Here is a 23,807-nt window from a genome sequence, read left to right on the forward strand (position 1 = left end):
CAGTTTGGCGTTGTAGCATGAAAGGGTGTCGGTTTCTCCTTCAATTTTTTGCTGCTGGATACTGAAATATGCTGCAAGCCATATTTGACACAGCCAAAGAAAAGGGATGTACAGGTGAAAGTGATGTGAAGAATTTTTTCTTTTATTTTTGAAGGAAAAGACACGTGAAACTGTACGAAAAACTGATAAAAGTGGATAAACTAAGCAAGGTACTTCATGAACGCAGAGATCACATAATTAAAAGATGATATCTAAGATCAGTTTAAAGTAGAAATACCATGAAAACGAATCATACCATTTTTTTATCAACATTAACAACATATTTCTGCTTCTGCTTCACGCAGATCGAGATTTTGCTTTCTTTTCTTGTGTTCTACAGCAGCTATGCTATAAACTGCGTGACCATATTAAAAAGGACGAGATTTCTGCCATTTTTACTGCTCTAATGCTGGTTTCTGTGCTGTGATTCACTCAACATTGAAGATGAACGGTGCCCAAATCAGATCTCACCTCTGCGGAGAATTCACATTGAAAATGGTCTTCACTAGGAGTCCTGGTAATAACTGCAGCCTGTCCTGACCTTCACGTGGCATGACGGTCTGGTAGCCAACATAAATGCAAGGTTTTTAATGGCATGTGGCTTGCAGCCATACTACATCCACAATAATATTTTAATCTTTTTTAAAAAAATTCTCTTTCAAGTTTATTTCAGAGACCACATAGCAGAAGATCATGTCATTTGGACAACTGGGAAGTGAAGATGTGTTCTTCAGCCAGTGGTAAAAGATGTCATGTTGATGATGGTTTTCTGGGTTTAATCTCATTTACTTGTAAATGGATGGTGTCGGATCATGTTGCTGTCAAATAATTCATTGACAGCATTTAATGACTTTCTTTGGGTCACTTTCATGAATTTCTCTTAAGAAGGTCGACATAGGATTGAATGCCCCATGACTGTGCCAACTCTCTTTGAAATCACTTGAAAAGGTGAAAATTTTGGAGGGAAAGGAAAAGGTGAGTGAGACCCACTTCTGATAAGCGAGATGAACAATTAGACTGAACAGGACATATGTAAGGTCAGTAATTATTACAAGGATTCACATTCTGAGTTTAACGTGACGCGTATTTTTCTAGGTGCTAGAATTTGGATTCTAACTATATTTTATTCCAATGAATTTAAAAGCAAACTTGAAATTTGGATCTGTTCAAGAGAAGCAGTGTGCCAACATTTTTATGTGTATGTAGGGATGTCAATGAACTGGATTTTGATTGGATATCTGATCGAACTACGATAAGTAAAGAACTTACATACAATTAAGAAACCAAACTGAATTTGGATTTGAGAAATGGCATCAGATCAAATTTGTTTTCGGCTTTAAATCAATATTTGATCATTTTCAAATTAAAATTCACTTTAAAAAAAAATGTCTGTAATCTATACATTTTGAAAGTCGGATTCATATATAGTATAAGACTTTCTTTTAATATATATTTGAATCTCCATATGTGAATATCTAATAAATCGAATACGATAACAAAAATACAAATTGACACCCTAAGTAAATTGTTTTCCTATTCGTGTATCTTGCACAAAGAAAGAGCACTATGTCTAGGACAAACAGAATCATGAATTCTATCTCTGTACACCTTAAAAAGCCATATTGGTTCGGACTCTAAATCTAATCAACCAAGTTCCAATTTAGCCTGCAAATGAGCTTGAATGGGTTGATGCAGTGGATTTGGGCTTACTCAAATCCCATAACCACTATCTTTTATACAAACCTAAGCAACTATAGGTTTAACTGGGATGGAAATACCAGCTACGGAGTCTTAAAGTTTTACATTAGATTCTAATGAACAAGCTCATGTAAGTGGAGCTCATTATTAATTGCATTGAACTTGCTAAGACTATTTTACAAGCTCAAATGAGCTCTTAAGCAACTAGAAAGCGCATAATCTCGAGAGACTCATAAAGTGGGTGTTGTTAATTGATTGGTTGTCCTGATTCTTAGCCTTTTTAGTATGAAACCGAAGTTGCTACGGAGCGAATTAAGATCCGCCATTCGAATTGTTATATCATTTCGCAGTTGAGCTATGGTTGGTGTACTTCTTTACCAAACTAGACGAAGCCATGCATCAGGTGGGTAACCCTCCTAAGTGAAACACAGCCAACATAGATGATGCCTCAGAGCTTCTGTCCCACCACATGGTGGTGTGTTTCTTTCGCTCGTTTTAGCTTTTACTGCTACAAGCCATGAGTGGCTTCGAAAGCAATGGGTGTTGTACCTCAGCACATAGAGAATGAGCAAGAACAACAAGCTAGCAGTGCAAATAGAAAAGAAAAAAAGGAAAGATGTGTGCAGTTACTTGGGAACCATACAGGTTGTAAAAATGGGAATCAGGGAGCTGCCAATTCTATAGATTCAGCTGAATCAGTTGCGTCAAAAATATTAACAAAAATCATTTTCTGAGAAATGAATGGAGAAAATGTATGAAATGAATAAGCAAATGTGGAAAATGGATCATGTGGTCTTGTAAGAAAATGGAAATCGGTCAAAAATATTAACAAAAATCATTTTCTAAGAAATGAATGGAGAAAATGTATGAAATGAACAAGAAAATATGGACACTGGATCATGCGGTCTAGTAAGAAAATGGATCATCTGATCTTACAAAATAACGAGGGCATATTCCTTTGAGTTTTGGATGAATAAGAGGAGTATTTCGTTTCACTGCTCATAATGAGTGTTAGAAACCTCCACTCCCCTTTTCCTTTTACCCAAAGTTTTGAGTTGTGTCGGTGCCTAGGCGCAGAGGCAGGTGTGAGCACTAGGTGGGATATTGCCCACACACGCACACAAAAAATCTTACTTTTTATATTGATATTTCATGAAAAGTTTATTCATTTAATATATATTGGTGTCTCTTAAAAATTTAAAATTTTATAATCAATGCACCTTATTCAGAATTTTCTGGTTCTGCCCTTGTCGGTGCCGGACGTAAGGTCCACATTACATGTCAACTAGTACACCATTTTTATCCCTTTAGAATAGAGGTATCGCTACCATGAGAATCAAATTGACGACGTCGGGTTTCATTGGCCCCAACTCAACCAATTTGTACGACGATTATTAGGCATGTTTGTTTCTGTTGGAGCGTGTCAAACGTATGATTAAGACACTCTGTCGCAACAAACACGCCTCCAAGAAAACTAAAAAAGTGTGATTGATTACCTCAGGTTTACAATGTCTGCTTTTCGGCGGGGCCGACACCGCACTAGGAGATAAAGCAAACACGGAATCTCAAATCCAATCTCCCCCTTAATGAGGATTTAATATAAGATTCAATGTTTGGTTAGAGATTCATGAACCGATAACCTTTTGCCCCTTTCTTGGTGGCTCCCAAAAGACTTTTATTCCAAAATCATTAAGTTATAAGCTTTTTTGTAAAAGGAGTTTGAAAGGAAATTGAGACTTGAACCGTGTTAAGGGCCACACCTGGAGTCATATTGGTGTACAAATTTTTACTTTTTTTTATGTTCAAAAAGAAATTTTTTTGTACAAATAAAAATGAAAATAAAAAAAGTAAAAGTACTATAAAAGACATTTTTAAAAAAATTACCAAAATACCTATTTCTCCTTTACAGCCAGCAAGCAGTAAAAACACACTCATGCCAAATTTTAAGCTTATAGTATCATGACACCTGTTCCAGTCAAAATCCTGACTGCAACTTGAAAGCCATGGCAGCTCATTGTGTCAGTTCTTCATGTGAAGATCTTAGATAAATAGTAAGGTTTTAAATATATATATATATATACATCTTGAGCTTCCTTCGATACACTGTCCGATACAACGCAGGTAGGGTGTTGTGAGAGAATTTTCTCTTCTAAACCTTCTAAACCTAGATGTAAAAATTCACAAATGCTACATACATAAGTTAAACTTCTCCATCCATCTTAAGGTATGTCTAATCAAAACCACTTGATGCAATGTATCGAACAGTATACTATGAGAGGCTAGAGGATTTCTCCATCCAAACTCCGATGGAGAAATCCACAAATCCTATGTATGTATGTATGTATGTATGCGACAATTTTGCAAATCAGCATATTAAAAGTTTAGGGCATTTGGGCCTAAAGAAGATGTTGATGTGCTTAGGGAGAAAAGTCTCTTTCAGGAGGAGACTGCCCACATGTGCTCTCTCACTTTCTAGCCACAAAAAGGGCACAGAGAATCTGAATGCAGACCTGATCTCAAAGAATTAGGAGGGGGTGAGAAGGGGCTGTCCACTTGATTCAAAGAGCACATGTGCTGCTGTCCTCCCAGCACAAGGCAAGGAGGTGACCCTTCTTCCATAGGGCCTCTTAACATCACCCTTGAGAGAAAAAAAAAACACATCTTTAATTGCCAATAAAGTGGCCTAACCCTAGCATTACTCATTGCGAAATAATACTAATAATAATAATTAATGAGTTCTATTGGAACATTAATGGCCTGTGTGGGTCGGGTAGGTCGGGCGCCCTGACCCGGATGCACCATGGGCCAACTTGAGAGTTGGACCTCTGGACATAGTTACCATGAAACCTGCCCCTAATTTTCATAGTTGATCACTTGCTTCCTCCATTAACAAGGGAGAAGGGTGTTTCATTGGGCTGAAATAGAGAGTCGCTTGCCTTGCCAATGAAACGCGTTCAAACCTCCTTAGTGGCAGTTGCTTGTCCGATAGGATCCCGCCGCTCTTGCCTGAATAAAAGCTTGTAAAATTTGTCTCACCATAGAGCTTTAAGGTTCATTATTAGAAAAAGAGACTAACCCAAATGAGTCAACTTAAAAAGGAGTAACTGATATGCAAGTTGAAGCATAACAAGAGCATCACCTCCATGTATCAAAAGCAAGTTGATACTTTGGAGAGATGAGGGAAAAGGTAGAGTTTTCTGCCCTTTTGTTAAGCGTTAGGATGAAATACTTCTCTTGTTCATCCAACAGTACCCACAACTGTTCTGAAATTGATTTTCAGCTCAAGTATGATATTAATGGACCGTTGGTAGATCATTTAATAGTTTATTATTATTATATTATTATCTTATTATTATTACAAACCAAACACTAAACACAGATCCCCTTTTTTAACTACATAGACATGTTAAATTTGCTAACCAAGAAAAATAAGAATGTCTTAAAAGTGCAAAGCAGCAAGGATGAATTTATTAAACAAATTTGAGGACTGGATTGGTTAGACGGCCAAAAGTGGAGATATAATTTGGAATGCAGAAAAATCTTAATTCTAGATGAAAGCTAGACAAACTTTGACAGTCAAGTATCTATTCAGGACCCACCAATTGGAGACACTGATCACAAAAAGAAGCCTCGCATTTCTTAATTTATCTTGACATGGTCCCAACTTCTATCTGCAAACTCTGAAACAAAAGCTTCAGGATAAAGTAAATCATTTTACGACATGTGAAATTTTGTACCTTTTCACGTTGTTTGGAAATTAGATCCAACATTATGAAAAAAGGTTCTCCGCTATTGTTTCAGGAAAAAATAAAAAATTTCAGAAAATTCAGAAAGATGAGGCCGGTTCTTGAGATTATGGCAAAAAATTGAGCCTCCAAGTGGAAAAGTTTTCGAAGTTCGTTCTTGTTTAGTATTGACGACTCCTCAAACCCAAGTTTTACGTTAACTTCATGCATGGTTCATTTTTCACAGTGGCGGCATGTCAATGATAATCAATGGGGTTGACATCAACTATTTCCCTTATGCAATCAAACACAACTAACATTTCCTGCTATATTCTTTCAGCATCCTACAATGGAATGTAAAATTTAATGAGCTAGGATGTACCTGATCCTCCTTGTACTGCAGATAAGAAAATTTCTTCTGCTCCTTCCAGAAATACGTGTGTAGAGAGAGAGAGAGAGAGAGAAATGATGAGAGTTGGAAGCGTTAAAACTTATATATGGATGAAGTGAATATCCAAAAGTTAGCAGATGGCCCCATCAATTGGGGATGAAGAGCAGGAGCGGCTTCTTCCTGATTCACACGCTTTTATGGCTTTAAATGCGTTGCAATTGTCTGTCAGCCATGGCCAGCTATTTCTGCTTGTCACTTACAGCTTGAGAGAGAGAGAGAGAGAGAAAGAGTACATAGCCAACAAAGTATAAATGCCACTTAATTCAATAGGATTGAGAGGAAAAGACCCATATCGAATAGCTGGTTAAAGTACAAGTATAATAAAGAAAAAGGAATTTTGTAACAAGTAAGATGTTGGTACTTCGGGGGTGCGCGGGAGTCTAATCTCACTGCACTGAGTGAACCTCTAAAATCTCCTCTCATCCCCTTTACTATTGTTTTAGGTGTCTTAGGATGATGTCATCGCTATACTTCAACTTGCATATTGGTGTTTCTCATTTTACAGCACGGAGATTTAATGCCATGGGAGCTCGAAATGACGACCGGCTGCCTACCAGCCTTTGTTCCCTTTGTTGCACCAACTCCCTCGGGCTTTTGTGTAAAAAAAGTATATTTTTTTTTATCTTTTTCAATGTGGAAGTTTTTAGGAACACATCTAAAGATTTTAACAACGAAAAAAGAATGCACCCGAATTTTCAAAACAAAAATATGGGTAGGTACTTTGATGTCAACTAAAAAGGTTAGTAATGCAAAACTAGTTAAGATTAACGAATCTTAACCTGTCTGTACTCACAACTAAGCTAAAACTATGCTTAAAACTAACTAAATCTCAAGAAAACGGCTGGAAGAAAAAGAATAACAGAAGAAAATAACAAAGTGTTTGCATTTCATTTCTTTTCAACTTTCAACTTTTTCTGCAAAATGAACCCGCGTCCCTTTATATAGGGAAATGGATGGATTGCGGATCTAGATCTATTTACTGGTATTGAAAACTAATTAGATCTAGTTACACAGATATGGATCTAGTACATAGATATTTATATTCAGGATCAGGACTAAGGTCCAAATAAGCAAACAAAATCTAAAACATGAGACAGAACTCTAAACAAACTATTAAGTCTTATTATAATCCAAAATAAGTTAGATCTGGATCTATCTGCTTCAGTCTCTGCATCAGTTCAATTAGTAAGTTTAGAAATAAGAATATCGAATATTAAATGTTAAAATAAGTTTAGCCACTTTGTGACCAGTGGAAAAGGTCAAGTGCGTTTTGACGATATCAATGCAAATTTAAAAAGATTTTTAGTTTTTAATTTTTCTGAAGTCGGAAAATGAATTGGATGCATTTGAATGTCCGAAAAAAGAAAAGAAGTGCATTCATGTGTGGGAGCTCTCGAGCTGACACACTTCTAGACTAGGCTGTAAGCAAGTTGGCACAGATCTGAAAGGTCCAGAACCATATTTTGGCTTGGTTTCTAGAACGGGTTCCATGTCAACATGCATACACGTGTGCGTGCGTGCACTGTGTTTGTGTGTGAGAAAACCTGGAAGCAGCTCCAACTAGAAGATTTACAAAAAGCATTCTCTATCGAACATGCATAGCCGTTTTACATGTTTGATCATACTCAGTCCAACCTAGATCTGAAATATTGTTTCACCTGATCTATGGAACTCCTACTTGTAGTTTTTTTTTTTTTTCAAGTTATATACATATATATAATATTGAACAATGACTCTGGGGGATGACACTGCCTTTACAAAGTCACCCAGTCATTTAATCAACACCATTCGATGATGAATGGTTAAGAAAAAATAAAGAAAAAAAGTAATAGACATTTTGTCATCAAGTATTAATCCACACCTTTTTTTATTGTTTTTCTTTTAACCATCTATATCTTTTTTTCATTGTTTTTCTTTTAATCATCCATATGATAATTGACTCACTATATATATATATATATATATATATATATATATATATATATATATATATATATATATATATATATATATATATATATATATATATATATATATATATATATAGTGTTAGAATTATGATTAAGAGAGGTGCAACGAGGATTTCAAAGACTTTACCAGTGAAAAACCTGTGAACGACCAAGAGGCACTCCAGGATTTCAAAGGCATGGAAAGAATATTATCGTGCTTAATACCAAGAAAGGAAACATTAGATTTGAGAATTACTAAGAAAAACGGGAACAGATAGGCCGACAGATAGCTTAGCTGGTGGTGTTATGACAAGCCTATCTGCCAGGCAGGTAGGATGCTTTGTTTTCCACGTGCATCACACTTGCGTAAGATTAATGTGGGTGTACATCCTGAGACCTTTGGAGTCTAACCATTGTTTTCAGGGTTCAGAAACAGGTTTTCCACTTTTTCTCGGTGAAACGAAAAAGAAGAAAAGAGCAAGTATTGGCTAATATAAAACTATCCACTTTCACGAAGAAAGTTTACAGTTATGCGTATAAATAACATAGTTCGGTTATAACAAGTTACATTATGAAGTAGGGGATCCATAACAGCAGATCACTTCAATCTAGAATACAAGGGCTTATATGTCATTGACCTGTCTGCTTCCGCACAATGGCATACAGAAAGATGTTCAGTTTCAATTTCGTCCTCCTTTGAACTGACAAACTATGTAAATCAAAGGGTTGCAAAAGGTTATACTCAGATCAGCAAAATACATGGGAGTTAGATTATTAGGCAAAGATGCTTATAAAAATGGTATAGGATGCAGACCATATCCTACCCGTCCCTGCCCCTAGACTTGATCATGCTCGTACAAGTTGTTTCAGTAAAAATCAAAACAGCATGCAAGAAAATTGCCGCTGAACCAGTTAGTTGTTTTCACCAAGGCAGGAAAAGGTAAATAGTTTTTATGGAAAAATATTCACTTTCCATACAATATAAGGGGAAAAATCCGCTTTCGGCGATGGCATTCTCCCTCCAGTCAGAATTCATATTCTGCAATTGCAGGCATTTTTTCGTGAAAGTAACTCTACTGTAATCATCTCCATGCCCCAAAACCTTTGAAGCAACACAACGTTTGTGTTTTCTCCATGTATGTTATTTACGGGCCAGCTTTCTCCATTGGGCTTTTTATGGGCAGGAAGAAGTAACAACTAACAAGTTCTGTTAGATTTGATGGTGATCCACCTTCATTGTACATATCAAATCCAAATAGTTTGCACCCGTCCTGACAGAAAAGGACAACATAAGTATTTTTTCTGGCGCATGTCATCGCCATCACAAATTAATGTTATTGTAGGAGCAATGTTACTAGCCACATGGAAGACGAGTAAAATTACTAGAGGACACAGGAAGATGAACTTACTCTTCTGCATTTGACAAATGTAGGTAATGAACGACTGTAATGATGGAAACAGTGGATCATTGTAATGGTTCTGTAAACAAATATCTCAGCAATGGAGCCACTACTGCTATGCTTAAACTATTCCCCAGCAGTGCATACCTACATAAGCGATCAGGTTCTGGTCAGTTCCAATCCAAAGTTACGTGGAAGTCCAAAATCATGACTCGATGAATAAAAAGAAGAAAGAAAGAAAGGAAAGAGAAAATGAAGTACAAAAATGCACTCTCATCTGCTCTTCAAGCTCTCTAATTTTGCTATTAAGGAACACAAATTGGTTAAAACTTTTTGCACAACGATATATTCTAGAACAGGCAAGACCCTATTCTAGCATCATCCAAGAGCCAAAAGAAAAGTATGCTAAAAAAATCTAACCGCTGTCTAAGGCTGATGTGCTGCGGAAATTCAAACTCCTGTGGGAAAGAATGCAAATTGGCTACCTGTACAGCAGCAAAATCTATAGTGTCAGAAAATCACCAGAGTCATCTAAAAGCAAGATTGAGGAGGGCCTTGACTGTTCTTGACCAGGCTTTCAAGTCAAATACACCACTATTTAAGTCGATCAAATTCTTGAGCAAGTACCTCACGTGGAGTAAAATATCTCAGGCCAAGTTGATGCAGCAAAGAGATTGCAGGTTTCCCATGTAATGAATGAACCTGCAATGAAGTAATGGATGGAAGTAATTTTAAAGGAGAAACCATCTTTAATAGAAACATGGACTCTATGCAGCATGAGCAATGATAACTAAGTTGCATTATCAGCCTTTTATCTTACTTGGATAGTTGCAAGTAATGAACCAGTGCCTTTGACATAACGGTAGTAACTTTTTGTAAAACAACAACAACGTCTGGATTCAGGGAAAACTATGTCTGAGATCTGCTAAGTTATGTCTGAAAATGTTCGGTTAAATATGATGCATGAACAGTAAGAAACACACCATACTGGAACCATCCGAAACAAAAGGATACCCATTGAGCCGCCAAATCTCTCAACCAAGCTTGAAGGAACAGCAAATTGGTCTAACTTATTTACCACAGAGACACTTTCTTCGTGATCCTTGGGTTCATAGCCCACCTTATCACTGTGCTGAAATGATTTTATGTCATCTAGCCCACCTTCAAACACATGTTCAAAACCATTTGTTCTGTTGTGGGGCAGTGCAGAAGCATTGGTTGATTTGTGTCCTGGTGATGTGCTTGCTGTTACAATTTCCCCAGTTTCAAGAAACTCACTAATTGGTTTACATGATGCACCTGCGACTTCAGAGCTTTCAACCCAAGCATTTTCTTCACATAATCGGAAATGATGATGGGTCTCAAGCAGCTGATTATTTAAGTGTGGGTTGGCAAATGACAGCGGATAGCGTTTAGCCTGGAAAAAGAAAACTGGAATCAAAGACAAACCCATATATTACCACTTACCAGGGAGTTGATTTATCCTAAAAATATTATGTAAACCTTTTATTTCTATCCAGACATTAGAACACATGCAAAAACTACTGGAGATGGTAGCATGCAACCACTGGGTGTTAAAAGGATTCATGCTATTGCTACTGGAATAAGGTCTACCTCAGTTAAAGTTAAGGAGAATGCAAATAAACAATAAAAAAGAAATTAACTGACAATTTGACACAAGAAGCCTACTGGTGATGGGGAACACCCACCCAATCTCAGGCATAGACACAATTAAAAATCCAAGGCATCCAATATTTCATGCAAATGAATGAGATGGGTAGTATGCCAAAGTATTTTCACGACAAAGACCTTAAGAAGGGGCCAGTGACCGCAGGTTCCTTTTGGCAGTTAAGAATCCTCTATCAGAAGTCACAAAGGCGCTCATTAAAATGCTGCACTTAAATAATTTTTTAATCAATAAACCAGTGAATATCTCTAGCAGAAAGGGATCATAACTTCCATGATACCTCTAGGAGTTACTGCTGAGGATAACAGTATCAGAAGGGAACTGACCAAAAAAAGTTTTTTAAGAATAAAATGCCCGTTTTCATGATGAGAGAAACAACCAAGTCTTTGGACATGTCAGAAATAATGACCCAGAAAAATCAACTTTCCCATCCATTGGTCCTCTTGTCCCTCAGAAGCATGCACCTTACACCTCCTCACTTCATGTTCAAGTAGCCTACATATGCTTTAGAACTTCTTCATATGTTGCCAATTGCAGATTTTACGTATTGCCACATGTGTACTTTGTTACTATATCAACTTCACAAAGACAAGCTTTCTTGCATGGCGACCTTCACTCACCCACATTTCTCCAAGATAAGTTGGTATCACATAGGAACTCAAGACTATCTGTAGACTTAAACTAATTCTTCAAGGTATGGTTTTGAAGAGCTTATGACCACCTTCTACACTTGATTTGAAGTGTGTAAACATGAAGTTGTTAACATATATGTATTTTTTGTATATATGTATGTGTTGGTGGGGGGGAGGGTGGAAGGGTGTGTGTGTGTGTATATTCTGTTTTCTTGTACTTTTATTTGTTTTGCCTTCTATAAATAGAGGACAGCTTCTTTCTTCTTATTCATTCCCTTAGAGGGGTTTTTTTTTTTCATGTATTTATTTCTTCTTCAATGAGAAATTTTCTGTCTGATACCTTTGTGCACTCCAAGTATTTGTACATTTGTTCCATGAGCTTATTTTGCCTTGTGTTCATGGCACACTATCTTGACTTCCATTGCAGAAATAATGATGTTAAAACACTTTTGGACACTATCACAGATTGACATCTCTCTCTCTCCCTCTCTCATTTATTGATATTCATATGACTGATTTGCAGTTTCACATCTTCTTTAGATGTACTTTTCAAACTACAGAAACCCAACCTTGTACCTATAGAAACCAAATCCAAGTATGGATCTAATTTGATTCTATGAACAATAACTGCATTTAACACAACTTTTAGTTAGATCCATTTTCTGTTATCAGACCCAATTAACCAAATTCAAATTGATAAATTGCCCAATCCAAACTGAAAAAATTGACATTCCCAATTATTGGGAAGGTTGACCATTTAGCCATTAAAGCTATCTAACACAAGTGTTATTATATAGCCATGTCCAGTTACATGGTTGCCAGTTGCCACACTGAAACCATTGACATTCTCAACTCTAGAGAAGATTGCCAATTAGCTGTTAAAGGTATCTAGCACAAGCATTATTATAGTGCCATGTCCCTTTATGTGCATGCCATATTAACGCATTAAGAGCTCCATATCATTTCAAATACACAAGATAGCAAGGGTCAACAGGAGTGCCAGTCAATTACCCAACCCACTTAAGCATCCAACTCCAACTAAGCATATACAGATTGAATTAGATTCTGATTCTTTGAGTTGAGAAAGAAAAGAGCTGAAATCTCCACCAAACTAGAACAACAGATGGGTCAAAGTGGTCCACCATGAATACTTTTTTGGTCCTCATTCCCATGCCTACGTCCAGCTATCTAGGTTAGGTTAGGATCATATACCTAGATCTGACCCATCCACAGCCCTAAAAAAATTACAACTACATTAAAGAGCCCAGTCATTGAATATCACTTACAGTGAGTGCAGCAAACATGAAGCATGAAAGTTGTCAGCAAGAAGTACCTTTTTCTACAAAACAGGATGTAGAGCAATTACAACACATCACTTACAAGGCAAAAATATCGAGGACGTGAGTAAGGCACACCAAATTGTAATGGGCTCAAAATATATTCTTGTGTAACAAAACCAGCATTTTCCAAACTTCTGATCAAACGCTTTTGTGTCTCAGATTTCTGCATCAGGAGTAATATATTCAGTTCAAATCTGGGATAGGGAAAGAGCTACCAAAATCACATGCTTCAAGCACCAACCTCAAAACCCACAACATTCTCCACAAAAATCATTAAAGGTGCCTCTTTCATCTGTGGAAGCAGATCCAGAATCTTAAGAAATGAGAGTGCACGAGCATCATCTGCATCTCTTTGAAGACCTGCAATGAAATGGGAAAATGTTTTATCTTCCTGATACTAAAAGACAAAGTCATGACAAAAGAAAACTTATAGGAACCAACTTAATGGACCTATGTTGATGAACCTTGTCGTGTATAAGGCTGACATGGAGGAGACAAAAGCCATGCATGAGCCCCATACTTGTCTAAATCTGCAACAGTTAGGCTTCCTATGTTCCCCTGAAAATAACCAGAATAGAATGAGATGGACTACTCCTGCTCCTTGATGAAGTAATTAATCAAACCCAAAGGGCCAAGGCACAGAAGATGAAGATTTAGGTCTTTGGTAAAACAAATGTCTAAACAAAGTTCACTGATAATGTTAAAGAACATAAAAAAACTTGACTCAATGTTCATTTATAGACAGTCATGCTATCAAAATCCAAATAAATGGATCTACCATGGTACATCAAAGTCCTTTAAACAATTATCTTCTCAGAGGAATGTATGAAAAACTTGCCACCATTTCTAGGAAAGGAAATTACCACCTGAATTCTCTGTTGGACAAGCCTCTGTCTTGTTAATTGGTCGACCAAACAATCAAATGGAAGGATAGACAGAAACGATGAATGTGCAATTTGTGGATGATATAAACCACGACAAATATTCAAGTATTTCAGCAAAACACGGCCATGACCTGTGCAAGCCTCCAAGATAATGAACGTTAAGATGGGTTTATTCTTATATGGTAAATACCAGAGAGCACTTGCCACAAGTGATGCTTAGTATTACCTTGACTGAGGAAAACTTGTCCATCATTAAAACTTGACTCATATATCTTGACAAGCTTGATTGAAACCTATGACTCCTAAAGATACCGGAATTCATGAAAGTGAAATTGAATACAACTGCAATCCGCCATACTATGAAGATGATAAGAACGCAAAGTAGTAGAAACAATATAAATGGCACACATCTAAAGCAGCAAGACGGTAAAGTTCTAATGATGCACCTGACAAGAAAAAAGGCTATAGCATTAGCCACTTATTGTGCTGATTCCATAGTTTAAGCATGAAATAATTAGCTCTCACAGATGACAATAAAGTCCAAATCTTCTGAGGGACATGGCAGAAGATTAGTTTAAAAGTATTTAGCATGGAAATAACTAGTATTCCTCAATAAGGGTTTCCAATTAACCATTTGCAGGATTGCTCGATGACTCTGTTCCCACAAATCTCACATATTATTAAAGTGGGAATTGGCTCCACAGCATTCGCAAAAAAGACAGCAGTGTCACAATGAGCATCAAATGTCTCCTTGAGAAAAAAATAATGAAGACGAGAAACCTAAATATAAACCCAAGAAACAAGTAGAGAACATCCACATCCCCCAGAAACCACAACCCACCTGATAAGGGCGATGGCCGAAATTGTGCTCGTAGACGTCGTTCGCACTGTCGTTTATTTCAAATGCTTCCACCACCGAAGCTGAGAGTCCAGCCTTCATCATGGAATACCTCTGTAAAAGCAAGGAAGGCAACCTCAGGCATTATTTGAGAGGCATCAATTACTACCTGACAATCAAACCGGAGAAGTAGCTGAAACTTCATTGGAAGCCACCCAATGCCCACTTCTTTATAAAAAGGGTGAGAGAGAGATAGAGAGAGAGTCTTGATACCATTCCGCCGATGCCACTATAGAACTCGAGAACCCTCCATGGCTCGGACGGTCCTCTGAAGGAGGAGGATGCCTCCATTGCGTGGACCTCGACAATGAGTAGGCCTCTCAACGTGCATTATGCAGGCGGCGTTCAGCAAACCTTTTTATTTTATAGCCCCCATCTCACAAGATGTTTGTCATATTATTATTATTATTATGCCTGAAATAGGTTGAGGCTTTGGTTTAACGAGTTGATCTACACAAGCTTCAGCTTGAGTGGACTAATGAGAAGAGTTGTGTTCGTTCAAACATCATTAATTTAGGATTGCTAGTCAATAAGTGGCTTAAATAAATAGTGTTTATTATGTGTTTTTATTATTTGTTGATCCCTAATATATATTTTTATATGTTAAGTAAAATTGTTTTTTTGTTATTGTTCTTAAATCTATACCAACTTGTTTAAACTCAAACAAAAAAATTTATTGTTTAATTTTGTGCTTACAAAATCATTAAATCATTCCAACAACTGTAATCCCCAGCTTGAATTACTAAATTTAAAAACAAATAATTTATTCAATTTTCACATTAATCGAACAGTTCTTGAGATAAGCCCCAACCACACATTTTCAACTTCATATGCAATTAGTAATTTAGTTCCTACTTAATTGTTGATTGCCAAATTTATAAAATATCTGTTGGGGAAGAGCCAACTATGTTCTCATATATTGGTAAAGCATGATTTTATCAGATTGCAATCTTAGAAGCACCATTTTTTTTCTCCTACTATCTTAATATTTCAAGGAATTGGTGATGTTATCGAAGGCAAACCTGGTCTTCTGTTGTGTGATCGCAACATATTCATCTGATTTCTGATTTTTGCGAAAGATTAACATGAGTTCTTCATGAAAACATGCACTTTGGTAAGTTAAATATTATAAAACATACCTGTACTGGCTACCGTATAATCTGCAAGTAAAAATTTGTGATTATCAGCACTTCAAAATTTACCAAGAAATATTCCATTACTTTAGATCTAATCTAATCTTAGAACTCAGTATCTGAGATCCATGAGTTTAATATATCAGCTTTACTGATCTTAAATAAAATCTTTTATCAAAGGGGTGACGGGAGCGTACGTCTCATTCTTCTTTGGTATTTCATACAAGCACAATGGCAAGATTTCTTGTCTGATTTAAACTACTGGGTAGTGAAAACATCGTTTATTTACTTCACTATTGAACTATTGTTGCCAAACTATAGTGTAATCTGAGCCATTAGTTTTTCGCATTTTCAAAAACGAAAAACATTAAAATCTTACTGTAGTATATCTGTATATTATAATGACATGTGATAATGGTTTCCATTTGCTTAGATCAGTCATTAATTTAGCTCTTTTAATGTTTTCTTTGTAATGCTAGTTATGAAATAAAAAAAAAGGAAAAATGATGTTCATAAGGTCATTGGTTTTCTCTTCATGGAGTTAAAACACGATCCTTGTGACATGATAATCCCAAAATAGGGAGTTAAGGTTAATAAAACCCTTTAGTAATGTGAAAATGTGATCTTCAAATGTCTTGGTGTTCATCATCTTGTTTTTTGAAAGCTGGATGATACTTTCCTAAATTCTATAAGATAAGAGGAGCACTCATTCGTTTGCTTCCATTGCAGAGTCCAGATCTAACCTTGGACGCAAACCACGTCGGTGAGGAAATTTTGAGACTCGTGCCAGGAACCTTAAAAATTATAAAGCACGTCTCTAAAAATTATAATAAAAGATCGGTTCTTATAAATGACAATTTTCTTGAAGGACTTGCCCATGAGTCTCGGCAAGAGAAGTGAAAGGAATTTGCTTGGACTTCTATGCCTCTCCCTGGCCCCTGCCGATCTGAGGGAGAAGAAGAGAGGAGGAGGAGGGGAAGAAGAAAATGGGTCTTTTTAGGAGCCGCAAAGGGTCGGGAGGGGCGGCCACTTCCTCTTGTTCCGAACTCAGAAATGCCTACAATGATTGCTTCAATAAGTTTGTTCTGCTTCCTCTCTGTCTCTCTCTCTCTCTCTTTCTTTCTTTCTCTGTCTCTCTCTCTATACTGATCACCTCCTTCTCGTTATTGATGTGGTTGGAAGATGGTATGCGGAGAAGTACATGAAGGGACAACGGGACAAGCACGACTGCGTGGCCGAGTGGGAGAAGTACCGAGCTTGCCTCATGGTGATTTTTCTGCCTTTGATGCTTTTACTGCGGATCTGATGGGAAACAATGGCGTTTGTTTTTCATGAGTTATTGTTTATGCAGGCCCTTTAGATTGTTCTGAGCCTCTTGTTTCAATTTGTATCTCCTGATACGCTGGATTAGAGAAGGAGCCCTTAGTTGGCTTTGCTTTGTGATCTGGGATAAATAATTGTTAGCCATCCTAAGGTGATCAAACATAATGTTTGAAGTTTTTGTAAGATTGCTCGTTGAATCTCGTCTCTTCAGATGCCAATGGGAAGTCTTTTCCTTTTATTTTTGGTGTGTTGCATTGCTTCTAAGTAAGATAACCATTCCCAAGAATTTAGGTCGTTTGTTTCAATAAAGTTGTCTTCTCCACTACACAATCTGCATTTTATGTATTGGCAACTTGGGAAATTTCCACTTTGGAATAACTCATTGATTAATGTGTCAATGGGGGGTTGTCATTGTGAACTTGCCTGTGTATTCTCGTTTTAACTGTCTATTTTCTTTCCTTCTCATCGTGGTGCATTTCCTGAAGCTGTCAAGCAAAAATACTCCAGGTAGTTAGAATTCAGGAATGTTTGTTTGAACTGGCTTAAACTTCTTCTGTTTCTAACAGCAATTTTTGGAAGACAAGCATCTGAGCCGTTTGCTGGAAGCCGAGGCTGTTGCTCATTCAACAAGAGAATATACCAACCAGTCAGCTACATCAGATCGCACTTAAAATAAATGTAGTTTGACGCGAGGTGCTTATTCCTAACATGCTTTTGCCTGTTTGTTGGAGCTTTTTTATGTCATTTTGTGCCTTTTTGTTGCCATCATCTATTACTAGTCCCCTTATTACTCTCTATTCTCTGGTAGGATCCTCTTTTTCTTTTTGAGTGATTACTTGCTAGTAAGCCAGAAAGCAAATCGGAGTATTAAACTGTTAGATGCTAGAAAAGAAAGGCATGGAGCTTTGAGATCAATGGTTTCCAGCCTTAGCCATTCATCTCTCCTTTTCATCATATTCGATTACATTAAAATTAAGTACAATCAAGATGCATATCGAAACAGTCCGACACTTTCATTAATTTCATATTGTCCATTCAAACTCATGAACAAACTTGCCCTAACTAGATATGGATGGAAATGATCTTTACTCCAGAAATCCCTGCTCGAGTCAAGGTGAGTTGCTTTTTTGCGAGTTGTTCTTATTAATGGAAGCAATCTCGTACATATGACACGCTGGTAGTCTATTTTGTTTTTGTCTTCCCAAAACCAATCCTCCTACTAATGTCTTCCTGAAAACTACCATGCCATTGTTTTGCAAGTTCTAGATATTGAGAATTATTATCATATTTTTATCAGGAAAATCATTGAATAATTTTGGAATCCAAAAAGTTAAAACATAGATGATAATAGGGATACTTAAAATTATTAGAAGGTACGTGAGGGCATTACTGCAATTGAGGCAGATGTCCTACAATAAAAAAATACATCACTTTACAATGATGGCTTACTTTATTAGTGAGATATGCGGCTCTTCCTGGTCACTACATGGTCCTTGTCTGTAGCACTTTGAGGCATTATTCTTATTAAAGAAGTTTGAGTGGACAAAATGACTTCCTATATGTTCACTTGTAAAAATTTGTGTCCCTCATTGACTGTTTTTTTCTCCCAGCAGGGCTGTTTCGTTATTGACTGTTTTTCTAAATATTTGGTGGATTGGTTGTGGATTTCATTTTCTTGTCTAAGCAAAGAGATCTTATATCTTAGTTGCTTTTTTAAATTTAAAGGCAAGCAACCCTTTCTGAATCACTTGATTGGTAGAATACCATGTACGGATTCTATGCACTTCGCTCCTGATTTGTGATTCTTTCATGTTCATTTGCTTAGTCTGAATGTAGCATTTCCCTAGGATGTGGTTACTACAGAAAGAGATGTCCTGTTACTGTTCCCTCTGCTTAATTATCAAATTGAGGCTCAATATCATGAATTTCTTATTGCTGGCTTTTTATACTGCTTGACATAGTAGCTGTAGTTCATGTGATTATTTGTGGATCCTGCGTCTTGTATACTGCTTTGACATGGATGTAGTCATCAAATGTCCTTATCAATTCCATTATTTTTTACAGATAGAAGTCAATCTTTGCTGGTTAGGGTCATATTTTAAGGCTTCAAACATGACCTAGCCTACCATAACATCTTTCTTGAAATAATTCAGCAGATATGAAGTGGACTGCATCTATCTGCATTATGATCCATGGTGTGTGACAGAACTTTGTCATAGCAGAAAAAAGATCAGCATCCTACCATGCTGTTAAGAAATCCGATGTCATCCCAAGAGTGAGGTAATTGTTAATGGCACGCATGGGCAAGTTGGATGGATGGGGTGCCACCATGATGATGTGCTCAAGATGAGCCTGTGGGAGGTCTGCTGAAATTGAACAGGACAATATGTTCTGGTATGCAGACATTTGAGCAGATCTGCATAGAAAAATGTTAGTTCTTGACTTCTGAACATTCTGTACTTTATTGCTAACCAGATGTACACCTCTGCATAACCCTCTTCTCATCTGCACCTGAGTGTGTGGTATGTGGATTATACAAATTATTTATAGCGTACTCTTTGGAAGGTCTCCTCATTGGTAATTTTTGAAGATTCATGTCTGTAATATGGTGCTTGGTAAGCTTCTTTTGTCTAGTTTCATGACTTCGGTAAGATGAACAGATTGGTAGAGATGATGCTTGACATAGGTTGTCCTGGATGGATCTCAAGCTCATGTTTGGTATCTTTAAGCAAAGGGCTAGCCAAGCAGTGGCAGAGCCCAAAATCTAAGAGAGCATGCGCACCAAACATGTAAATATATGCAAATACAAAATTTTATGGAAAAAGCTTTTGTGGGAAGGGAAGTGGATTTAAGTAGAAGTAGAAAAGATTGTCACAGTGCTCCACTAGCAAAAAGGAGAAGCTAGTGCCTGAACAACTCTTACTGAGTTTGAGTTCATTTGGATTCAATACCAAGTTGCCCATAGTCTAAAAGGGCTTGTGACGGGGATCCCACTTTGTAGTTGATCAGCAATACCTGTTGTGGAGTTTCTGCAAGTCCCACTAACCAGGGGCGGAGCCAGGATTTTTTTATAAAGAGGTCAGTTATAGTTTCAAAATTTTAACAGGAGCCGACAATCATTTTTTAAAATGTTTATGTAAGATGAATAAAACTTTTTATAATTTACAAGTAAATTTTAAAAAAAAATTGAGGGGGTGCCATGGCAACTATGTGACGTAGCTTCTCTGAACTTCTTGAAGCAATCATGTGGTTCTCTAGTGCAAACAGACGGCTTCTTCCATCTGCTGCCAATCTTCCAATGTCATTTTTGAAAGCTGGGATGACGCATCATTGAAGTAAACTTGATTCCTAATAATATCTATTTTTCTTTTTCTTTTTTGTTTTTCAGAGGCTCGAAGACCTCCATTCCCTCTGTTTTGAGGGTCTTTGGCTGCGTTTCAGCACATCCGTTAGTTAGAGTATCGCGATCCAACAGTTTACAATCTGAGAGAAGGAGCACTCATGAAAATCGAACTGACGATGCAACACTACCTGCACGGCTAGCTATTCTATGTTGTTTGAGGCCTATAATATCTAACTTCATAAGATTCAAGAAAGAAATTTCTCTAATTCTAAAAGAATGGTTGAATTAAAGGTCTTGGACTGGTAGGGTAATAATATTTTATTTATGCATGATGTTTACGTTATTTTTGGGTTTAATTTTTAATTTTTAAACCTTGTGCATTTACATGTATAATTGGATTTTCACAGGAGCAAGTACCTAAACTTATAGGCAACAATATTAAGCGACACCATCTGAACAATGTTGCAGAAATCGGCTTTTGAATCGAATTAGAAAGCTTAATCATTTAACAAATCAGAATTTTGAATCATTTGCGAATTGGATTAACTAAAAAAATGCGTTTTATTCTGAATAAATTAAAAACTATGGAAAAACAGAAACAATTGATGTAAAAAAAACAAAAGCATAGATACTTGTGATCAAAACAAAAAAAGCGTAAAAAATGCAAAGAGGAACAAAAGAACTGCAAGGTATGACTTCAATCACCAAAAAACAATTTACAGTATGATCACTGCCCTATTTCTTCCTGTTTTTCACATCTAGTAAAATAAGAAAACCATTATCTTCTCCATATGGAGGAGGATTCCCGTGGTAAGTCATTCTGGGAGCACTATTCAGTGACCTCGTGAATAGATCCAGGTTCTGAATCTTGGGCTAATATTGTCGTTAACGCGCCTACTTCAAGCTCCCGTAGGTCTCCAGTTTTGGAGGTCATTCAGGCAGGCTCGAGGCAGAGAATCTACATTCCGAAGGATTCCCTGGAGGAGATGAAGGCGCCTTTCAGATGCTCCATCGTTAGGTGTTTCTTCCATGGGACCAAAAGAATTGAAGTTCGCCATTGAGGATCTCAAGCGTCTATGGAAAACATCTCAATCCCCCAAATTTACAACCCTCGGTAGAGGTGGCTTTCTTCTCAGATTCGCCCATCTCTGCGTCAAAAATCTTAGCGCCTTGCAGGAAAATCTTTTGTGGTTAACCGCTGGGTTCCGTCGCCCGACCTTGAGGTGGAGTCTACCATTGGACTTTCCTCTCTCTTATGGACTGTCTCAATATTTTCTGCCATTGCAACGGCCATGAAAAGCAATCTGGTAGCCCTAGATCCATCAACATCTAACATCCTAAAGTCTGGCTATGCCAGAAGATGTGTAGAAGACGTGATTTTATCCCAGGAGATCGACTATGAAGGTCGATTAAAATTTTTGTCCTCGCTGTAAATCCAAGGATCATTTGCCAGAGAAGTGTCCACTAGCTGTCTCTTTGGAAGGCATGAATGTTCCAGCCTCTGACTCCACCCTCCACTGGATAGAGATTCAAACTAGAAGACGACGGGCCCTTAAAGACTGACGTCCCCTGGCCCCACCTTCCTCTGCACCGGAAAATAGATTCCACAAGTTGGCCGGAAGAAGATGATCAGGAAACCGATTCCTCCAAGTCTCAGGCAGACCCCATTAAAACTGTGGTGGAAGCTCGTGCAAGGTCTCCTCAACTTTCAAAAAGATGACGAAGACAATTAGCTCCCCGGCAAACCCCGGCGCTCAACGTGTCAATCATAGGGGTATTTTTGTCTTTTACATTTTTAGTTTCACTTTCGTTCTTACCGTCAGTAGAAGAGTTTTCTGAACCAAAACTGGGAAACTGATTCGTGTTTGGGAACGTGACAATTTTCACCAGATAATATTAACCGTGTTCCTTAACGATAACAATGAAGTCTCCCATGTCGTGAAAGAATCAACACAGAGATAGGTGCGAAATCAAGAATTTTTCGTTGTTTTAAAATTTTAATGGGCCCAAGTTATAAATTTTCAATTTTTTTTATATAGGTTAGATTGAATTAAATCTTAAATATAAAATTTTGAATTTTTAAAAATCTGAGAGAAACGAAAGGCCATGGCCCTGCCCCCCTACACTAGAGAAGTTTCGTTAACGACAAAATATTTTAAGAAAAGTTATGCGGGAATATCCTATCCCAACAATGAAAAGCATTCAAGAAGCGGAAAAAAGGTAGGCTTTCCCTTTTTATAATTAGCAGATAATCAAACTAATTTCTTCTTAACTCTACATAGGTCTTTCTTGGATCCTGCAATTTTGCAATCATATGAAAACCATTTGACTAATTCATGCCGGGATTTGATTGTTTGCTTCCACTTTTTCTTTCCCATCCTACAAGAAATTGTTTAGATGATTTGTCTCTATTCAATCATCTTCATTTTCTAGCTTAGTTGTCGTCAACCTTGGCAACAAAAAAGAGGAGTTGCCAAATATATATATATATATATATATATATATATTCAAGAAATAATATGATTAAGCAATCGCCAATTTGAAGCTGTCATAACATAAAAGAAAGATTTCCTAAGGATCAAAAGAGTATAAATGTTTTGTCTTGCAAGAAAACTGAGGCTTGAGTACGTTGGGATCTTTCACGCATAAACGGCAATTTTGGTCCTTTTCTTGTGCTTCTTCTCTCTTCTGCCTTTCTTGCACGGTTTCACTACTTTGCTTGCACATAAGCTGCCAGAAATGTGAACCATTTTTATGATATAGTGCATTTTTTGTACAAGTGCATTTTATAACAATTGTTAGTAGAAGATGTAACTTTGATAATACGCCCTTATGAACAGTAGATGGGGAGAAGAGCCTTCAATTTAATCAGCATGATATATTTGGGTATTTTCTAAGACTTGATTATAAGATCTTATCTTTTTTTTTGGATCCGAACTAAAATGGATCTGCTGTGAGCCTAACCACTTCAATTATCAATTTATTACATAAACAAGAAGTTTTATGTGGGAGGGAATGAGGAGTTTTTTTTTTTTTTTTTTCCATTGAATGTTAGCGTGGAAAATTGTAAAACTTCGCAGGCTAAAAATGATACAAAAAGCAGCTGTTTTGGCAGTTATCTGCAAAATATCGCGGCGATTGAAAAATAAAAGAGTACGAAGCCCTTTTATTGAAATTCTGGTAAGTGGTCGGCGCTTGCATGGAAACGTTTCCCCCGTTAAGTCCACGACACTTTCAGTCTTCCGGCGAATCACCACCGTCCTCTTAAAAGAATCAACGGCGAACAATACGAGCGACCAAAGTGG

General features: G+C 37.1%; 2 protein-coding genes across 11 annotated transcripts; one reads left to right on the forward strand and one right to left on the reverse strand.

The window, feature by feature from the left end:
* Positions 1 to 8,329: 8,329 nt before the first annotated feature.
* On the reverse strand, positions 8,330 to 15,057 carry LOC116250677 (tRNA (cytosine(38)-C(5))-methyltransferase 2). Of its 7 annotated transcripts, none has more exons than XM_031624532.2 (11): positions 14,917 to 15,057; positions 14,647 to 14,757; positions 13,386 to 13,479; positions 13,163 to 13,281; positions 12,962 to 13,084; positions 10,277 to 10,679; positions 10,083 to 10,177; positions 9,890 to 9,964; positions 9,683 to 9,747; positions 9,272 to 9,409; positions 8,330 to 9,133 (listed from the first exon to the last, which is right to left on the reverse strand). In XM_031624532.2, the coding sequence occupies exons 1-10, from the start codon at positions 14,992 to 14,994 to the stop codon at positions 9,328 to 9,330; spliced, it is 1,245 nt and encodes a 414-aa protein (XP_031480392.1). In that variant the 5' UTR covers positions 14,995 to 15,057; the 3' UTR covers positions 8,330 to 9,133; positions 9,272 to 9,327. The 7 variants fall into 7 exon arrangements, with proteins under 7 accessions (XP_031480392.1, XP_031480474.1, XP_031480628.1 ...); XM_031624614.2 differs by having other exon boundaries at positions 14,647 to 14,812; positions 14,917 to 15,022; XM_031624768.2 differs by lacking the exon at positions 10,083 to 10,177 and having other exon boundaries at positions 10,383 to 10,679.
* A 1,576-nt stretch (positions 15,058 to 16,633) lies between these two features.
* LOC116250896 (uncharacterized protein At4g33100) lies at positions 16,634 to 19,750 on the forward strand. 4 transcript variants are annotated; one of them, XM_031624890.2, is made up of 4 exons: positions 16,634 to 16,914; positions 17,019 to 17,103; positions 17,726 to 17,852; positions 19,228 to 19,750. In XM_031624890.2, exons 1-3 carry the CDS (start codon positions 16,823 to 16,825, stop codon positions 17,828 to 17,830), a joined length of 282 nt encoding a protein of 93 aa, XP_031480750.1. In that variant the 5' UTR covers positions 16,634 to 16,822; the 3' UTR covers positions 17,831 to 17,852; positions 19,228 to 19,750. The 4 variants fall into 4 exon arrangements, with proteins under 4 accessions (XP_031480750.1, XP_031480766.1, XP_031480758.1 ...); XM_031624906.2 differs by having other exon boundaries at positions 16,635 to 16,914; positions 19,313 to 19,750; XM_031624898.2 differs by having other exon boundaries at positions 16,636 to 16,914; positions 19,316 to 19,750.
* The last annotated feature ends 4,057 nt before the right edge of the window (positions 19,751 to 23,807 follow it).

This window comes from Nymphaea colorata, chromosome 1, assembly GCF_008831285.2.
Source record: "Nymphaea colorata isolate Beijing-Zhang1983 chromosome 1, ASM883128v2, whole genome shotgun sequence".
In the NCBI taxonomy this organism is placed as follows: Eukaryota; Viridiplantae; Streptophyta; class Magnoliopsida; order Nymphaeales; family Nymphaeaceae; genus Nymphaea; species Nymphaea colorata.